Here is a 19,999-nt window from a genome sequence, read left to right as displayed (position 1 = left end):
AATCATCGTGTTTTACTAGTGTAGCCCTTTCATTTGATACCCATATTGAGGGGGTTAAGGAAAAATACGTAATCCGCCATTTTGTATCGGCGAAGATTTATAATGTTATTGATTTTATTATATTGTATTGTCATCTAAATTAAATGTGTATACCAAATTTCAGATCAATCTGACAACGGGAAGGTGCTTAAATTTCAATTTCTAATTTTGATCCAAATAAATTCCGTACGGGTCGAACTAAATAAAACCGTATAAATACAATCACTCTAGTAGTCTTCAAAGAAAACCAAGTTCAATTCCCGACCTGAACTCTTTTTATCATGACACATATTTTATTGTACTTTCAACTAAATTTAATTTAAAAATATTCAAAGTATGTATTTCAAATATGAATTAACAGCGTATATTAAAAACGAAAGTTTTATAATAGAGTCAAAAATAAAAAAAAGATTTATTAGAAAAGAATTTGTTTTAATTTTCACAATATAATCAAAACTTATATTTAAAAAAAACTTATATTTTATTTCTTAAATGAAATAAAATTAACATAAAATGTAGATTCTAATAATAATTCCTAACTTATTATAAAATATAAAAACATTTAAAACTTATTTTTAAAATGAAAATACGAAATTAAATAAACATTAAATCTTATACTTGAATCGTATTTTTAACTAAATATTTAAACAGGAACAATAAACTTAAAGTTTCTTAAACATAAAATGGCCTAACATAACAAAGTGACCATAGAACACAAAATACATTGGTATATTTTAAAATACGCGAAACCCCTAGTTAAGTGTTTTTAAAACTTGTGCAAAATTATTATAATAAAAAAATATTTTATTCGTGAACGAAAACATTTTTTATTATCAAAACTCACTATTTTTTATAGCAAAGTTAGAGATAGTCAAAAAAGTTGGGGCCGCAAGACAACACAATAATATCTAAATATAAAAACATTCGAGTTTAATTATTTAAAAAAATATAACTCACTTAAAAATATGGTAAACTGTACCACCGTTCATGGCTCGACTATACATTAAAATATAAAAAAAAACACAAACATATTTGATCTAAATGTTCATATATTGTATATGTTTAGAACACATATAAAGCTGTATAAATTGTTCATTAATACAAAATCACTTAATACAACAAACATATATTAATTTAAATTAATATTTGCATAAAAAACACATTTAAGAGACACATACATACATATAACCATACACACACATATATATATATGTTAAAATTTCTTTTTATATGATTATGTGTCTCTGTACGTAAAATAAGTACCCTGGCAATATCACATGTATTCAGCAAATATTATTTTAACTGTAATTTTGAAATATAAATAAATAAATAATAAAATATTCCATTTGATACAAATTAATCAATTTTATACAATTTATATTTCAAATAGTTTGTATATATGTATTTTTGAATGTATTTTTAAAGACGGAAGACTCGATATGCCTAACTATGTACTAAAATATAACATATCATAAGACATAGGATAACATACATTAATGTATATCCACAAACGCATTGCTATGTTGAAATCATTATCAGAATACACTACCTAATTGTGCGCTTTACAAAAAACCTTACATAAACACTAGCCATTCTACCACTCAGTCGTATTTGTGCACTATTGCAATTTGTTTCACACAAAAATGTATAAAAAAAATCGATACAACCCTATACGAACGGGAGGTTCGCGACGTATCTTCACGAACGCACCGCACCGTAATTATAAAATGAATACGAGTAAAATTAGAAGTGCTTTCGAAAAAGCACTGAACAGTAATTACCGAATTGCGAATGAGTTCGTAAAGACACTGCCTCATAATTGTAAAATTACAAGTGTTCCTTGATAAGCACTGCATCGTAACTAGAGAATAACGAGAAACAGAAAAGCACTGCCTCATAATTGTAGAATTACAAGCGACCGTTGGAAAGCATTGCGTCGTAACTATACAATTATGAGTGACATAAGGAATGCACTGCGTCATAATTGTAGAATTACAAGTGACCTTTGGAAAGCACTGCGTCGTAACTTTACAATTACGAGTGACATCAGAAAGGCACTGCGTTATAATTGTTGAATTACAATTGACAACCGGAAAGCCCTGCATTGTAAACAGATTATTAAAAGTTAACGTTCGAAAGCACTGTATTGTTGTTAGAGAGTTACGTATAATTTTCCGAACGCACTGCGTTGTAATTAGAGGACTAGTTACCCTTCTAGCACGCGGCATTGTTATAACAGAATTAACTGTTACCATCCGAATGCACTGCACCATAATTCTATTACTAAATACTCTTAAGAAACGATTATATCTACATAAATAATTAAGTTTGACTTTTGTTAAGCACTGCACTGTAATTCTAGAATTAATTTGGACCCTTTTAAAGCACTGCACTGTAATAACAGAACGAGTGTTATTCGAAGTGGACGGCAAGAGAACTTCCGTCCGGACCGTGTACTAAAAGGCTGATGAACTGGATGCGTCTGGGGGTGGCAGAGGTGCGTTTTCCTCGTAAATCATCACCAGCTTGCTATACTCCTTCTTTTTCCTGCGTGCCTGGAATAAGGATCAATTGAATTATATGTACTTACTAGATGGTGTGACCACAAAAGATTTCGCATATATAATTTTATTTTTCTTTTGTTTATATATATAATTAAAATTATAATGTTAGACTCTTTACTTAAATTGATATTATAATATATATTAATAAGCTGTTAAATTTCATTTAAAAATAACAAACGCTAGCTTATTACATACAATGTTTAAATATTTGACGTAAAATGCGATATAGGATCACTAAAAAAAATGTTTCCAATTCATACAAAAATAGAAAACGATATATATAAAATAGTATAAGGATGCTTTAATGTGATGCGATATCCTGATATCATCACATTTGCGAAACACCCTACACCCTCCACAAACATTAGCGAAGTCTAACCAAGAATACCTTCTCATATATAAACAGAAATACATAACAAGAACTTACAGAAAAAACTTTCTCAGTTGTCTCCTCTCCTGAGCTACTTGAGCTGGTAATCCCCTCCTCCAGGGTAAGCCTCGCCGCGACACCTTCCAGCTGGAGGTCTAAGTACAATTGACCCAGCTGTTCGTTCACCAGGGAAGGCTGTAATAAAATCCGAGTTATAGAAGCAGTTCAAACAGCGATATGAAATCCTATATGTGAGGATAGTGATAAATGAAAACCTATACGTGTTTAGGAATAGAAATAAATATAAGATAAATTAAAATCCATATGTGAAGAGAAATAGTCATAAATGTTAGAAAAATAAATATAAATGAAAAGTTACAATTGCATACGAATAGTGATAAACATAAGAAAAATGTACACCTACATGTGCATTAGAATAGTAATAAACATAATAAAAAAAAAGAAAAATGAAAATGTATATGTGCATAGAAATAGTATTAAACATAAGAATAAATAAATTTAAAAAACTTTTAAGTTAAATGGTTTTTTGATACCCATATTGTGGTGGTTGTGGAAAAATATGTACCTAGTCCGCCATATTGGAACGGCGTTCATCTTGAATTTTAAATTTTGACATAATCATCGTGTTTCACTAGTGTAGCCCTTTCATTTGATACCCATATTGAGGGAGTTATGGAAAAATATGTAATCCGCCATTTTGTATCGGCAGCCATCTTAGATTTATAATGTTATTGATTTTATTATATTGTATTGTCATCTAAATTAAATGTGTGTACTAAATTTCAGATCAATCTGACAACGGGAAGGTGCTTAAATTTCAATTTCTAATTTTGACCCAAATAAATAAACAAATAAATTCCGTACGGGTCGAACTAAATAAAACCGTTTAAAAATAGAGATAAATGGAAATCTATGTGCATTTATCTCTATTCTTCTTATGTACCTTTTTCAACCGGTATTGGAACTCTGAGTGGGTCTATGTCCAACTGTGGACGTCAAACAAAATACTGTAAAAAATCCTAGTGCTAAAGGATATATTTAAGATATTTGTGAAGGTAACAAAAACGTTTCAACTGTTTGTTGACCCTTCTGAATGAACGAAATGATGTGTTTGGACTGTTCGTTTGAAGGATGTCATGTCACCTATAGTGAAAATATATATATATATATAAGAAGAGTGAGGCTTTATGTTACCTATATAAGTTAAGTATACCTGTTCAAAGGTTTTCATCTTCTCTAAGTCACTTGCGAGCACTTCCTCCATACTTTTTGTCAGTACTTGATACTTATATATGAGCTCCGATGTTACGCACACCTGTAAAAATTTAATTAATATTAAAATTTATTTAAATATACAGGATGATTGATTATAGGTATTAAAACTTTGTCGCGGGTTCGATTATATGAATACAATGTTATATAATTCACACTTTGTGCATTAATTATATAGGATCGCTACCTCTCATAGATAAGGTCAAGGATACATAGCAGCGTCCCCTGCAACCCGCATTTTATTTTTTATTAGACTGTGAAGATTCATTTTTGATATAGGCTCGGAGTATTTATTAATTTAAATAATATGTTAACTAATAATTATTGAGGTAATAATAATAAAAATTGTACAAATGCTTGGGGTTTTGTTTTAACAAAAACATGAGATTTTTAAATGTAAGTAAGAAAAGGACCAATATTTAGCCACTACACCAACCCACGGTTGCACGACTGCCACTGCATGTAACGCCTGATTCCATTAAATAAATGTATAAATTTTTAAATGTAATATTAAAAAATGATTTTATATCTCTCTTACCTGTTCCATCCATGGGGGTTCCATTTTCCTGCGCGGCACGGATTTCGCTTCAGGCGTGTCGAAACCATGCGAGTAGCTCCCTCTACCGAACGAGCTCTGAAATTTTTTTTCAATGGCAACTTAAACTAGAATTATTTTTTGGCAACACTGATTGTAGTATTTATTGCACTTGGTTGATTAAATACTGCCAGAAATTCGTAAATTCTCTACATAACATATATTGGTAACTGGTGGTAGTGAACAGAAGTTCTGGAAGACGCTGGAATATTATCGACAGCCGAAGCTCAGAACCCCTCGCAGGTGACCTTGAACTTAGTAACCACCAAGAAGCGTTCACCGACTCAATCTAAGACCTAAGCGGCATCCAAATCCAGTAATATAGTAGTATGTAAAGGCTTTTGCGCACTCTGCTTCCTGCCATGTTAAACCTTCGGAATCTTCAAATGCCATTCAATAAAACGTTTGACGACAAAGATGTTTTCATAGACTGGGTTATGTCCAAATCAATTCTGATTCTGGACCTAAATCAAAGTTATTTTATTGTACAAGAGGTCCAAAATATCAGGGACCATAAGAAAAGCGTACATTACTAATCTAGAACATGAAAGAATTTAACACATTTCTGATTGGTTGAATAAATTGCACAGGTAGTTCTATGTTGACTGAAGGTTTTCTTCTTTCATCACAGACATCATCATCAGCCAATAACGACAGCCGCTACAAGCTACACACACAACACACAAGCTACACACGGCGTAAGTAGACCATCATACTGAGAGTGGATGATCAGTCAGAAAGTCGCTGGATACTACGATCAGCAGAACATAACTCACGGTGGGGATCTATGATGAGACCCAAGCCTTGGAACTATCGACTCACCTTCTCTCTAGCGACGTTCTGTTTCTTTGGCTCGCTACTCTCTTCTGCGCTGCCAGACTCGGTCTTGAAGAATGAGGAATAGAAGGAGGAATAGCTGGATTCCTCGTCAGTCTTGTCTAAGGTTTCCTCGCTGTTGCCCAGTTGCATGGCTTTCGCTTTTCTGCTCTGCTCTGACTCGTGCCCCGCCCTTGCGCTCTGTCGGCAAAAGTCCGCTCGGCGTTATAAAGTTATTATTTATATATACATGTACATACATATATAAACATAATTTTATATATATTGTTCAGTGCCATAGAAGATAACGGCGTTCTTCTGTTTGACAGCTGTAATCCATACATACACAAGTTTTATATAAAATCGCATTGCATGTTTTCACGTTTCGTGGTCACTGTGAACTTGACATTCTAAATAAGAATTAACATGAACACAGTGAAAAGTTAGTTCTACCGCCAGTGCTATAATTATATGCTGAATTTTAGCGATACACGAATAACGTGATACGGATCATAAGTGTTGGTTTTATCACGCGAAATGACCCGTTAAGGTTCCATGTATGACGTCATCGTTTAGACGGAAGTGTTTTCAGGTTTTGTTCAATGTTCAGGACATAGAGGTTTTTAAAGCCATATAAAAAGAACCTTACGTAACTACTGTCGCAGTGACGTAAGTAAGTTTTTTATAGGCTAGGATGATATGTAGTCAGTTCCTTAACGTATTTAACACGTGTGCTGAAAGAAAAGAAACTGACCTTTATCAAATATAACCCGGACATATGAAACTAGACGCTGTGCTTAGACATATAAGGTTTTAATTCGCATACCCTGTTAGACTCGTTCGCCGACGAGTTACTCATTAAGCTCCTCTGACCAGGTTTGGACGACGTTGCTTGAGATTCGCCTCGTTTCTTTACATCTCTCTGTAGTGACCAGATGTTCCCGGATCGCGTCTTCGCAGGCTTCGGAGGCAAAGTTGGCTTACACGCCTGCGTATTTACACCAGTGTTATTGTGATGCTATACGATTTACCAGCTGAAGCGTGGTGCGATCACCAGCGGGTGGTGGATGGTGTGCGATGGCAGGTGCAGTGACAAAGCCGCGTGTCTATTTATTATTCATTTATACTATACGATATTAGATTGCCAAAAATACTACAATCAGAACTCCTCCCATATTGGCATCGTTTATCTTTTGTAACTACCCTCGAATATATACAGAAGAGTTTCGATATTTATAACTATATGTTAAGACCTAAACATAGATTAATCCGAAGGATTAAGAATGTATTCGCTTCCAGAGCTCATTATTTTTGTTGTACCGAATCGACAGGCTGCATTCCTCTCTAAATCACACACACACGCACACGCACACACGCACACGCACACACACACACACACACACACACACACATATGCACACACGCACACGCATATACGTTAAATTCTCGATTATTTAATAGATATAAAACCTTTAAATAGGTGAATGTAAAGCTAATTTGCTTGCAAAATAATATACAGTTAACCCTATCAAAAGCAACGGTTTTGGAAATAGATACGTATTGACTATATATTAAGAAAAAAGGATTTTAAAAATTTAAATTAGTACATATTAAAATTAAATATTGTTTGCTATATGTACCTCTAGAGTTTCAATATTAATGTAACATATACATATTTTTTTATATATGTAAAATCTGAAAAGCAAATGTAAAATAGATTTCATACTGTATATGCGACTTAATTTGATATTGTAACCTATTATTTACGTAACAACCTATATTAAATAACCTTTTAACTGTTTCAATTTAATTATATGATTTTTTTTTCTTTGCTAACTACATTTATCAGTAACGTAAAATGAAAACTATATTATACAAAATTAATTAAAAAAATATGTAGAAATATCTTTTTAAATTTTAAATTTAGTTATTATCAGCGTGTTTTATAAATTATTTTTATAACATGACAATGGTTTAAATTGATATAAAATAATTATAAATAATAAATAATTAAACTTAATTCGATCCCGTTCGAAGTACAAGCTTTAAAAGTATTTTTAATTTAAATGAAATTAATTTAAAGAGAAATAAGTATAAAATTAAAATTAAATCAATAACAACTAGTTTAAATCCAATTTAGCGTTTTTAAATTTTAAAATGTTATTTGAAGATTAGATATTTTCAGTTGAAGTTGAACACACGAACTGAGAAATTATGTGTTCATATAAAATAAGGATTACGGTGATGAAATACAAGACGAATGGTGCTTGATGATGCTATCGATGAAGGCATGCTACATTTTAATAGCGGGAAGCAATTTCGCACCTAATTCTGCTACAACTATAGCTTTTATTAATGTAACATGATTAATTAATCAAAATGAATTACATTTAATCAAATTAGAACTCAATTTAGAATATAATATACCAAAAAAATTCCTTTCATATATATACTCGTATATATAATTGTATGTGCTTGAATATAAAACGGTTTATTTTTCACATTACCTAAATTACTTAATTAAGGTAATGGGAATAAATGAAAATTGTTTAAATTTAAAAAAAAATAATTTTCATTTAAAATTATTCAAGGATAATGAATAACTAAATAAACTAAAAAAAAGAGAAATAATAAGGAATATTGCACACGAAACACCATATGATACTGTGATCAAAAAGTAAGGTGAATTTGTTGTTAAAACTTGCCAACGCTTTTTCCAGCCAACAGTCGGAACTGTCTTCTTCCGGTAAAACCTTCTAGACATTCTTCTTTTCAGATTTTTCGTCTCCTCAATCGTGTCAAGCGTCGTGTTGGCTTTTTGAGTTTACTGTATAGCCAACCGGAGTCAAATCAGGCGAATATGACTCGAGTTTTTAAAAAATTTAGCGAAAAACCAATCCAGTATGACATTGATCAATTGAGATACAAAACATCCTTTCAAATGGTTTTGACTGAGTCATATCACAGTCCATCCAACCCAGGAAACCTTTAACCATTTTTTAACAGCCTTCCTAACATCCCGTAGTTTTAAATGACAATTTAATTTTACTTTTTGATCACAGTAGTATATGAAATGAAAGAATACGTGAGGTTACTAATCTTACAAGGTCAAAATGACCAGTTGTAAATACTGAAGTGTCCTAAAATATGTCAAAACATATAGTTGACGTTTGAATATATTAATTTAGTTTAAATAAAATTAAACATTTGCTGTTTTTAATGCAAATTAAATCAATGAATATTTCATTACATTGATTTTTTGGTTTAGAAAAAATATTTATGGTTGTTAATAAAACCGGCAATGTATAGAGAACTAAAAATTCACGTACAGGTATATAAAATGTGATAGTATCAAAAATCGTTTGACGGTCAAACGAATCTTTAACAATTAAATTTTCATTTATTTTATAATTATTTATTTTAAATTTCATATAAATATCACGACATTTATTTTATTTTCATTCAAATAAAATATTACTTAAATAACAGAGTGATTATTTCAATTATACATTTCTATTTCCATACAAATTATGATCCATTAAAATGGATAGATACATTTCATTTGTATCTGTATTGACCTAAATATAATATAAATACACTTACACTACGTTTTCTTGACCAATGTATTGTGTGAAATTAAAAAAAAATGTGAAGTTCTATCCGTCAATGGACTTTTTCAACTTGTGTGTGCAAAGCTGACATGGTGGTTGCATAAACCCAGAAACAGGTTTCCAAATGTCGCTTACCTCCACATAATTGCTGCAGGCAAGACCGAGGGGGATAGCTGTGTTTGCCGTGTTCATATACTGCATCGCGGGCATGTAGCCCTGCGGCAATGGATATGGCACTTGGGGTCCTATCGGTGAATATACGAACGGCTGACCGTATATCGGCTGCCCGTACATCATCACTGCAACAATTGATAAAACACATTTATATTACACTATTGCATTATTAATACTTATACAGGATGATTCATTTAATGTAAAACCTATATAGCTGAATATATTGTATTGTTAAAAAACAACTCTTTTTTTCAAAAAAACCATGTAGATCGAGGGGTCACCATTTGCGTGAAATTCAAGGTCAAGGTAAGACATAGGTAACTATGGAGGAGGCTTATCTAGCTTCAAGCGGACTTTAAATTAAAGTTAATTTATAGAATATAAAACTAACCCTACTAAAAACATTGAATACCAAATTATTTTCCAAGTTAATAAATACAAGACGATGTTTACAAATAAATAAGTGTTCATTTTCGTGTTGGTATTCGAAAAAATTATATAGAAAAATTAAAAAAAATATATTTTTAAAAGCCACTCACTCAATCACCATGTATAAAGTTATATTTTAAATTTTATAGTTTTATTCTTTGAGTTTTCATTTCATTTAGTTATTTTCATTCAATAATCATATAACTTCTTTCTTATGTTTACTATTCTATCTTTTAAACTTTCAAGACTCTCGTACAATTACTTCATGTCTGGTATTTGTAACGAAAGTCAATTAAAATGGATCAATTAGTGGTTGCAAACATTTATTTGTTACATATACAATATTTTTTCGCTTAAAGTATATAATCATCATTGTACTTAAGTCTAGACATAAACCTTCCCCCTAGGTTTCCAATAGTCTTCCGAGGACCTTCCATAATATGAGATGACGACGTCGTTCGCTGCGTTTTGTCGTGATCTCCACTTAAAAACCTTGAGGGTAATTGTACATCTGTTCTACTCGCTATATGCCACCTTATATATACTGCCACTTCAACTTGTCAACCCGCTGAACTATGTCAATTATTTTCATTCTATTGTAGATAAACATAAACTTGTATGTGGCTCAAAAAAATTTTAAACTTGAGGCATAAAGTTAGAGACCACCGTCCCTTATGCCATTGTTGGTAATAAATTACTTGTCGACCTTCATCTTCAAGCACTGTAGAATATGTGACGAGAAGATGTTTCGCAGATTATCTACAATTATAAAAAATATATACATTACAATTTTTATGTTTCACAAATATATCGTATCTTGATCCCGTATATCCAATTAAATCGTTAATTTACTATTTCTATAACGATTATTTTTGATAGCCGATAGACTTCCTCTGCAAGCTTCAGATTTTTTATATGATCATTAAATGTATGATTGTATGGTAGGTCCATACATTTAATGATTGTAACCTAAATACATTCACCTGTTTAAATCTTTTATAACCAATCGACCTGTGCAATAAATGTCTACTTATATGTATAAATCTGAAATAAATACTTATTCTAATGAGACTGGTAATGGGAGACCAAAAATGAAATGTCTCTTACTGGCTGGCGCCTGATAATGGCCGGAGCTGTTCCCAGGCATCGGATTGTTCGTTGTCATTGGCATTTGATGTCCATGCGTTGGTACATAGTGCATCGGGAACATTCCTGAGGATACACATCACCGATAGTCAAACAGCCGTAACACAGAATAAAGGTGATCATAAAAAAATCGATTTCTTGTAGATTCATCTGTAGAGCGAGTTTTGTTCTTAAAAATATACACAATTTGACTGTAAAGCGAACATAGCCAGTGTAAATAATAGTGTATAAATAACAATTTATGATCATGAGTGAATAAGTGAATTTAGTAAGTTATTATTCTTTATTATCTAGAAGATATATATAGTTGAGTTATAGTGAAGAAAATACAATAAACGGTCTTATCATACTAAGCAAATTCTTCCAGACAACTGTAGTATGAATACAATGGAAGTATAAATAAATAATGATGAAGTAATGATCGCCATGAATCGACAAAACCAGCACCGTCATGGTTGACTGAAGAGGTTAAGATTTTTTTAATGATGTTTAGGACAGGGAGTTCTTTTCAGCTGATAGACGCTCACTGCAAGGCATGATCTAACCCATAAATCGCCAACTCATAAATCGCCACTATGCACTGCCTGGATCCGGCGGCTTCCTGCGGCATCATGTAATCGTTCCACCTAATGAGGGTCTATCTACCAGCTACAACAGTACAGGGATCTATTTATTTTAAATATTTTTTTGGTTAGTTTTCATATCGCTCTTCTCTTTCATTATTCATATTCTATTTCATTCTCTTACAATTTATTTACACCCTACATGCCTCTCTACCTTCGCCCCCACCTTTTGGTATATCACATACAATTTAAATTTTTATTTATTTATCACATTTCGATTTACACTTACTTTTATTATATTATTTCTACATTTTATTTATTCTAATTAACAATTTGTCGTTATTTTTACCTGACCTGTGTTTTTTTTATTTGTCACCAGGGGACCTCTCTTACCCATATCTTGCTTAGGACAGGGTTTTTATCTTCATCTTTCCCCTTCTTTCATTCTACAATTTTCTTTCATACTTTCCCATATTAATTTCCGTTGATTAATCGCATCATTTCTCAAGTATAACATAATTATCACATTTTGTATATTGGCTTATTCTATTTTACATTTTTAATATTATTACAACATGCTATTTATTACTATTTATCACAGATCACCATATTTTTTGTGATTTACATCAATTTTCAATACGTTTAATTCTAATTCCACCTCCTGTTTACTTGGTATCTTACCCGACCTGTGTTTGTTTTATTTATTTTTGTGGCATCCATCACTATCCTGCTGCAGAACTCGAAGAACGCTGGCCTATCGTTGTTATCTCCCATACTTGAGCTACATCGCATTTTTACTTATCACCTCCTTTATAATTCATCATCAAAACCTCAAAAAGATGTGGCTCAACTCTATCTCCCATTAGAGAGGTGATGGTCTCAATTTCCACCTTCTTCTACTCAGTCTACTCTCGACTCACATTTTCATATTTATATCAATAGTCTACTATCACAATTCAAAATCTCTTGCTCTTGCATTGAACAATAAGTGGTTTATGTTAACAGGAGACGCTCGATATAGGTTGTTTACAACTGTCTCTATTTGAAATATATGTGGGCAACCTATGTCCAATAGCGGGAATCATACCAAATGAATTATAGAAGATGATAATACTTTCAGCAAACATTTACTGTACATTTACATAATAAATGTTTTCGACCACTAGTTATCTAATTTATTTACTATATCGTTAAATTACTACTGAAATTTAATCATTGAGCCTTCGGTCTTTGTCCACAGAAGCGCTTTCACTTTATTGTTAAACTCAAAATAAGCTTACAGGACGGTAGAGTAAATAAATACATTTATTAATAACTAAAATACACGCAAAAATTATTTCACAAAGTTATCTGTGAGAGTTCACGTGTATATGGTTAATAAGACCCTTTCATTTAGTGCTGGTGGGAGAGATCGCCATCTGGTCATTTTGGTGAATATCTGAAGGAAAGACGCGGGGAAAGGTGTGGAGTTCCAGGTATACACACTCGGTGCAGGCTCTCTAGGTGCGGGGCGCGGGGGTGTTGCTTGGCGTATCAGTAGTACTTCGTAGAATATGCTGAACGCAATCTATGGGAGCAGATATCCAACAGTGGTCCTAAGGATGAAATGGTGATGGTATAATGGTATAGTATATTCTGGCAAGTCTTCGCTATACAGGTACAAATGTGTTATTTAAATACCATTGCTAAATTGATTATTTCCCGAAAATTATATTAATAAGATGTAATTAAATAATAATTAATAATAATATAAATAAATAATGTTAATACAGATACAATAACCGGCGATAATTGCACATCGAAATTTGGAAAGAGACAATCGGCTAATTTCAGCTTCGTAGAGCATTATCTCTGTCTCCCACACGAAAGATCGATGTGATATATTTGTCGGGTACTGTATATATGTTCAATGAGCGCCATCTAGCGTGAAGTTAGTGCGATAGTTTAATTTGACGTTACCTTGCATAGTCGCCATGGGGCTAACGATGGACATCTGTTGTGGCATCCCAACGCCCAGGACGAACCCGTTCATGTTGCTCATGGGTGTTGCCCATGGCGTTGACGCTACCAAAATAACCACATATGTTAGCACACGATCCTTTCATATTAGAAATGTTCGATTTCAAATATAATTAAAGCTTTTTTTTGTGTTACACGACAGTTGACATTATTTAGTATCGAATTGTAACTGGTAAGTTTTATCATCAATTATTCACAGATGTTAAAACGTGTGAAATGAATGTGTTATTTAAATTTTTTCTTATAAAACACACATGGTCATTGACCATACGTTTATTCTAAGATGAAAGGATAAACCACAGTGTAAGTACTAAGTGTTAGAATTAGGATGCAAACACATTTAAACAACTTTATATATGCGATACAAAATCCATAATGAGATATACCTTCACTCAATTTTAAGAACCTTTGTATATACTATTATACCTCCTTTGAGTGTAAAACCCAAAAGTAGCAAGGTTTGCTATTGATCAAGTGAAGGCCCTCAGGAATATCACATGCGAAATATTTAAATTTTTACCCACATTTTTTTTCTAAAACAATATCCCTGTATCAATTATCCCTATAATTTAAATATTTCAAAGCGTTAGTTAGTGATTGTTAAATGAAGCATAGTTTTATTAAAGATTTTCAGGTAATATATTTATAATAGAAATATATTATAAAAATTCCGTACGTATATATAATATATATATATATATTTATATATATATACATATATATATCAAGTAGGCTAGTAGATTTTATTGTTCTAAAACATGCCCCTAATTTACTTTTATTCTAGTTGTTTTTATCTTAAACGATTTTAAATTGTGGAATCTGTTCTTAAAATGTCCCATATGTCAAACATGTTTATTACACGCTTTTCTAAGTTATCTAACGTATCAATAATAGTTAGGTGTATCTTTTAAATTAAGCAAGTGATGGTGGGAGAAAGAAGCCATGCAATAACCCTTTGTGATAATAACAGCGAAAATCAAGTAGTCCTCACCAGCTGAGCTCGTTGGTATCGGTGCCGGGTGAGGGTTGGCGGAGCTGGTGGGGTGTCTCCTCCGCGTCTGCCGGGAGGAGGAGCAGTGGTGCTTATGCATACCAGGCGTGGGGTCCGAGTGCTTCGAATGTCTTTTCACACCGTGAGGCTGGAAGATATTAATAAAAACTTTGACATACTTGAAAGGTCCTCAAGTGTATGCCAACTCATATATATCTAACATATCATAATTTTTATCGTATATCTCACTACTGAGGGTCCTGGACCCTTTTGTAAAGTTTGCCGTTTGTTCTGGTCTTCAACGGTGTGTTCATTAGATGCCAAAACATCGTGCATGGTTTGGACCTGATAAGACTTTTGGAGCCATCTAAATTTTTCCAAGATACCACCGCTTTTCTCATCTAATTATACATCAACTAATTATAGACGAAATAATTATATTGTAATTCGTCTATAATTAGTTGATGACCCATTATTTGTACTTTTACCTTTTCCATACTATGCTTGTCTGTAAAATATTGCCTTGTGGAATGACCGCCCAATGGAATTTTTGTTTATTATTACGAAACTGTTTAAGTATATCCTAATGTGTACAATAAATAATATTAAATAAATAAAAAACAGATATGTTAAATCTATAGATCTGTCTTTATTCTTTGATAGAGTTGGTTAAACTCATTGCGTTATGAGATAGAGAGAAAGAGGGAGAGAGAGATACTAAAACCATCCGTAAAAATATGAACACTCCAGTAACCTGCGGCACAAAATAGAGATTATAGGAGTTAAATGACCTTTAAATTCTGAAAATAAAAGATTTACACATACATGAAATATATACGTAAATGAAAATATAAAATAGATATTGTGAAGAAGAAAGAAGAGTGTACACCAATACATCTCTTTGCGTCGTTTTTTTTTTTAAATATCGCAACATTTGTTTCTTATTACAACTAGACAGTATAATTGAAAGCATGGAAGAGACAGACATAAATGATTGCTGACCTCGTACAATCTAGATTTCTTTAATGAAGAAGAAGCAACTGAAATCGCAATTTGCTGATAAGTTGATGAAAATCCGATCAATAGAAATCTCGATATAACAAAATTTAACGTCCAAATAAAATTCCAAACTGTTTTGTCCTGAACGCGAAAGGACTTCTAAAGTGTCCTAGGCAGGATAACAGCCACTATGGACTCATCAGACAGTGATTAATTATAATTTTATTTTTTAAATGTTCACTTTGTTCACTTTTCTTATTAAAACTATTATTTTTGTAACACTGGAACCTATCTTCGATCTTTAAATGATTTACTATAGAAAATGATCCTTTTAACTTGTAAGCACTACGCAAAGTGAGGTATTGGTGTAAAAGTAAAAGATATATACCTGCGAGTCTGTGAGATTCATCCCAGCGGAAGTAGGCTGGTATGAAGCATTACATCTAGCCAAATGCTCTTTCTTCTTCTGCCTGTTCTCGCTAGACTTCTTCTCTTTGTCACCCTTGCTGCTGCGGTTCTCCCGGTGCATCTTCACCAGTTCCTTTTCCATCTCTGCGTTATGCCTGTAGAAGGATACATTAAATTCAACATCCATTTAAATAATCATTTTTTTTCTGTCCTAAAACGCTTTTGCATCTCTTTCTAATCATCATTCTTTCTCGTTTTCTGCCGATAGATATCTATTACAAGACCTGCCTTGCGCTGCACACATTCAGCTACTTCCTACGACTTATTGGAAGATCATGCCGCGTCCACCATTTCGCAATCGTCACCTTTCAGCATACTTTACAGTATTTAATAGTTATTTTTCAATAAAATTCCGCAAAACATTATTGGACTATCATTAATAAAATTAAAAACGAATTGACGAAATAGGTTTATCATTCAATGAATATATATATAAATGACAAGAATCCTTGGCAGTGATGTCGTCTGATTATTTTGATATCATTAAGACAATATCTAATAAAGTGTGTATATGTAAATCTTTGTTAAACTTTATTAAAAGATGTGTTGTTGTGGAGTTTCTTTCTACTTCTCCTCGATAACTATGATACCTTGCGAAGCAGAGCAGTCAAAAACTAGATTAAAAACACAAACTTGACGATCAATAAGAGTTCCTTTAAAATTTCTTATTATCTTTGTCATGTATGTAGGGGTGGTCGTAGTACTGTAGCTTCTTGTTCTTCTGTAGCTTCTTGTTAATGTTGACCGCACCTCCGCTAACACTTATAATGAGCGCGGAGACTCTCAACAGCGCGATGCAAACTTTTGTTGCGTCTACTGTGGCGCCATCTGTCATTTATCCGTTTCATTGCCGCCGCCGCCGCCGCGATGCGATCGACGGACACGTGAGTAAAAACTCGTTGCTAGGCAATACGTGTTTGAGTGACGCGCGATATGCACGCCACATGTACATAAACTAAAACGTGTACGCCTACAAACTTATGTTTTAATATATTATACTCACTTAGATAAGCGTGATTCTGTAAGCCGCACCGGGTGATAGTCACCAAGTGGCACGAGTGGGCTGACACCTCGCATCAGCGCTGGGCTGGAGTCACAATCACCAGAGTCACCTGTATCAGCTGACATGGAACCTGTGGCCCTTGAAATAAAACATAAATGTTCAAAAGCTACTCTCTTGAAATAAAACATAAATGTTCAAAAGCTACTCTTAACTGCGATGTATACCTTTATTTATACAGAACCCGCTAAATTTCTCCACCGTCTATATATTAGGATGACCGGAAAGTAATGTCGTTTATATCGACATATTTTATACAAAAACCGATTGATTTTTACCGTTCTGGCGTTAAAAATTTGTATAATAGACGTCAAAATGTTATTGATAACGAAGGTGAATATATTGTTGATTAGAAATAAAAACTTGTTGAATGTAGTCGTGTGAATTTAACTTAAGAAAGCGACAACCAGTCTTGCACTGCCTGGCTCGAATGACTTCCCACGACCTCTATATAGTCTGTCCACCTAGTGGGCACCACCTTCCCACGCTGCTTATATGTTCACAAAGGACTGTTTATATCGTTTAAGAGTCGAATTGATGAATTATGATTAGTCGATATGATAAAAGCCACTTAGACAGGATTAAAAAACGCTAAAGATTTTAAAGTTCAATAAACTGACTTACTTTGCGTTTGCATTGAGATTATTTACGCACAGGACGTTTTCACCGGTGGGCGTATTGTAGTCGTCGCCGGAATAGTGCGAGTGGCTTTCGAAATATCTGAAAGAAAAAAAGAATTTTTACATGATGTTTCCAAGATTTAGATCCTAACACATGTCCCCGGATTTCCTCACTCTACATCCAAACATCCTAAGTTCTTTCATTCTTTATCTTACTTTCCACATTTCGTCTGTCTTACTCTTCAATTCCATTTCAATGTTAAATCCAAAATCACTGCTGCTTAAATCGCACTACCAAATTCCAGGGATTCTATTCATGCATATATTCCTCACCTCTGAAGTGTCTCGTTGTAGTTCAGCTGGTTATAGCTGACGGGAGTCTCGGTGCTGGATTTGCTGTCGTTGTGGTCGTGATGCGGTGAGATACCGCCCAGCATCACGGAATCACGCTCCTGAAACACCAACTTCTTGCTAACCAATGTCCGGTCTCGACACTAGCAGCGGAAATTGGGATGTTGTACAGAAACTTGGGTCTCTCTTAAACTCTATTTATTTTAATTTATCGTTCACAGATTGCATCCCATGCCCACGAACGCCCACTTGATGCGTAATTAAAAGATTGAAAATGTTTTTAATTTCATCATCTTCATCATATCAACCAATAGATGTTCATTGCAAGGCTTAACCCTCTCCCAGAGGTCAACCCATCCAGCGCCTTCACGCGACACCTTGACTATATCATAAGTCACCTAAAAGACCTCCTACCTATAATTCAATGTCCTAAACCAGTATTTTTTAATCTTTTTCATAAATGGAACCCTTTTAAATAGCCATAATTATCTTCGAAACTTTGGTATGATTTTAATGTAACATTCTTAATTTAAAAAATGTTTTACTTCAAAAATTACTTTAATTTTTCAAATTCTGAAAACAACTTAAATTTACATTTAAAGGACTTTTAAATTTTAATCCAAAAAATAATATAAATCTTTATTATCACACACACGCTTAATACGATTCAATGATTATTACGTCAAGGCTTTTATTCCGTGATATTCAAAAATTGTCCCGACTGTGCGGTTACAATCCACGACGTCGTTATGAGCAATGTATAAAATCATAGATTATATTCAGAATGCTTCTATTGAGATATCTAAAAAAATTGTCTAAGATACTGTGCGGTTAGGTTTATACACTGAAAATGACTTTACCCCACAGGGAAGCTAATTAATAGTTTTTTTTTTGGACCCCGATTTGCTGGCCTCTTGTACTTTCTCGGTGTCATTTATTTGATTTCTTTAAAGAGTGGCAAATCAAAACTGGACTCAACACGAGTATAATCTTTTCGATTTAATACAAAAAATGTTACAAAGGGGAGCGTAATAATAATTAGAAAGGCTAAAGTTAAAATACTGACACAGAATAATTAAATGACTCACGTAGTAACTGTGCTCTTGATCTTGTATATCCAGACGCATGTCCTCGTCATTCTTCGGCTGGTCCTCGAGGAGGCTCTCCATGAAGGAGGCGAGGTCCTGGCAGCGTTTGCTCATCTGTTGCTTGGCCGCTTCAGCAGGTTTTGTAAGAGCCTGTTTTTAAAATTGGAATTGTATTGTAGCCTGGAATATATATCAGCCATAGACTGCAAAGCATACCCTCTCTCCCAAACGTGACCAGGTTGCCTATGCTTTGACTTCCCGTAACTTAAACTATATGGTCGATCGATCTAGTGAAAACCTTAGAGTAGGCGGAAAAGATATTTTAACCGTGTACAGATGTCGTGAACCCGTGAGTCTATTTCTTCGATGGAAGAAAGAAGATGGGAGAGTTATTTGTTGTAATTCAGCTGCACATTCCAAATGCAGTCTGAGGTATATCGATAAACTTGCATCTTAATAATACTCCAAACTTTGTACCTTAGAGCTAATTAAAGCATAGTTACCAATGAATCTTTTGGATCGTGTCTATATGGAGTTCAGAAACTTTCAGTCCAAACGGTTAAAAGTTGAGATTTGATTTTTAAAACCCAACATTGAAATTAATATATGCTGTGATATAAGAACGAAATATCAAGAATGTAGATGAAGGAAGAACGAAAGATTTTTGAAGGATGATGTATGAGAGAAGAATTTGTGAGGAAAGAAAGGAACAAATGAAATCTAAAAAAAATGTAAAAACACATAGGAGAAGGCCTTCTAATACGGGGACCATGAAAATAATACAGAGTTCGAGTTGAAACACT

At 33.2% G+C, this 19,999-nt stretch overlaps 1 protein-coding gene across 7 annotated transcripts in view; it reads right to left on the bottom strand.

Annotated features, from left to right (window-relative positions):
• Positions 1-573: 573 nt before the first annotated feature.
• The window catches only part of per (period), a 55,771-nt gene continuing 36,345 nt past the window's right edge, over positions 574-19,999 (bottom strand). For 2 of the 7 annotated variants that reach the window (XM_068777770.1, XM_068777779.1), the window contains exons 13-27: positions 19,197-19,346; positions 18,091-18,251; positions 17,762-17,857; positions 17,081-17,218; positions 15,998-16,172; positions 14,611-14,758; positions 13,560-13,664; positions 10,999-11,103; positions 9,424-9,587; positions 6,504-6,665; positions 5,684-5,878; positions 4,805-4,900; positions 4,208-4,309; positions 3,031-3,168; positions 575-2,594 (exon numbers count right to left, since the gene is read on the bottom strand). In XM_068777770.1, coding sequence (XP_068633871.1) covers positions 2,496-2,594; positions 3,031-3,168; positions 4,208-4,309; positions 4,805-4,900; positions 5,684-5,878; positions 6,504-6,665; positions 9,424-9,587; positions 10,999-11,103; positions 13,560-13,664; positions 14,611-14,758; positions 15,998-16,172; positions 17,081-17,218; positions 17,762-17,857; positions 18,091-18,251; positions 19,197-19,346 — 2,034 coding nt within the window. In that variant the 3' untranslated portion in view covers positions 575-2,495. Of the gene's footprint in view, positions 2,595-3,030; positions 3,169-4,207; positions 4,310-4,804; positions 4,901-5,683; positions 5,879-6,503; positions 6,666-9,423; positions 9,588-10,998; positions 11,104-13,559; positions 13,665-14,610; positions 14,759-15,997; positions 16,173-17,080; positions 17,219-17,761; positions 17,858-18,090; positions 18,252-19,196; positions 19,347-19,999 lie in introns of all 7 variants that reach the window. The other 5 variants (XM_068777788.1, XM_068777796.1, XM_068777822.1 and 2 more) reach the window with 4 other exon arrangements.

The sequence above is a fragment of the Battus philenor genome, unplaced genomic scaffold, assembly GCF_028537555.1.
Source record: "Battus philenor isolate CCGP_79_NKW_IND1 unplaced genomic scaffold, ilBatPhil1.0.hap1 SCAF_1, whole genome shotgun sequence".
NCBI classification, from domain to species: domain Eukaryota; kingdom Metazoa; phylum Arthropoda; class Insecta; order Lepidoptera; family Papilionidae; genus Battus; species Battus philenor.
This window is presented reverse-complemented; position numbering and strand designations above follow the sequence as displayed.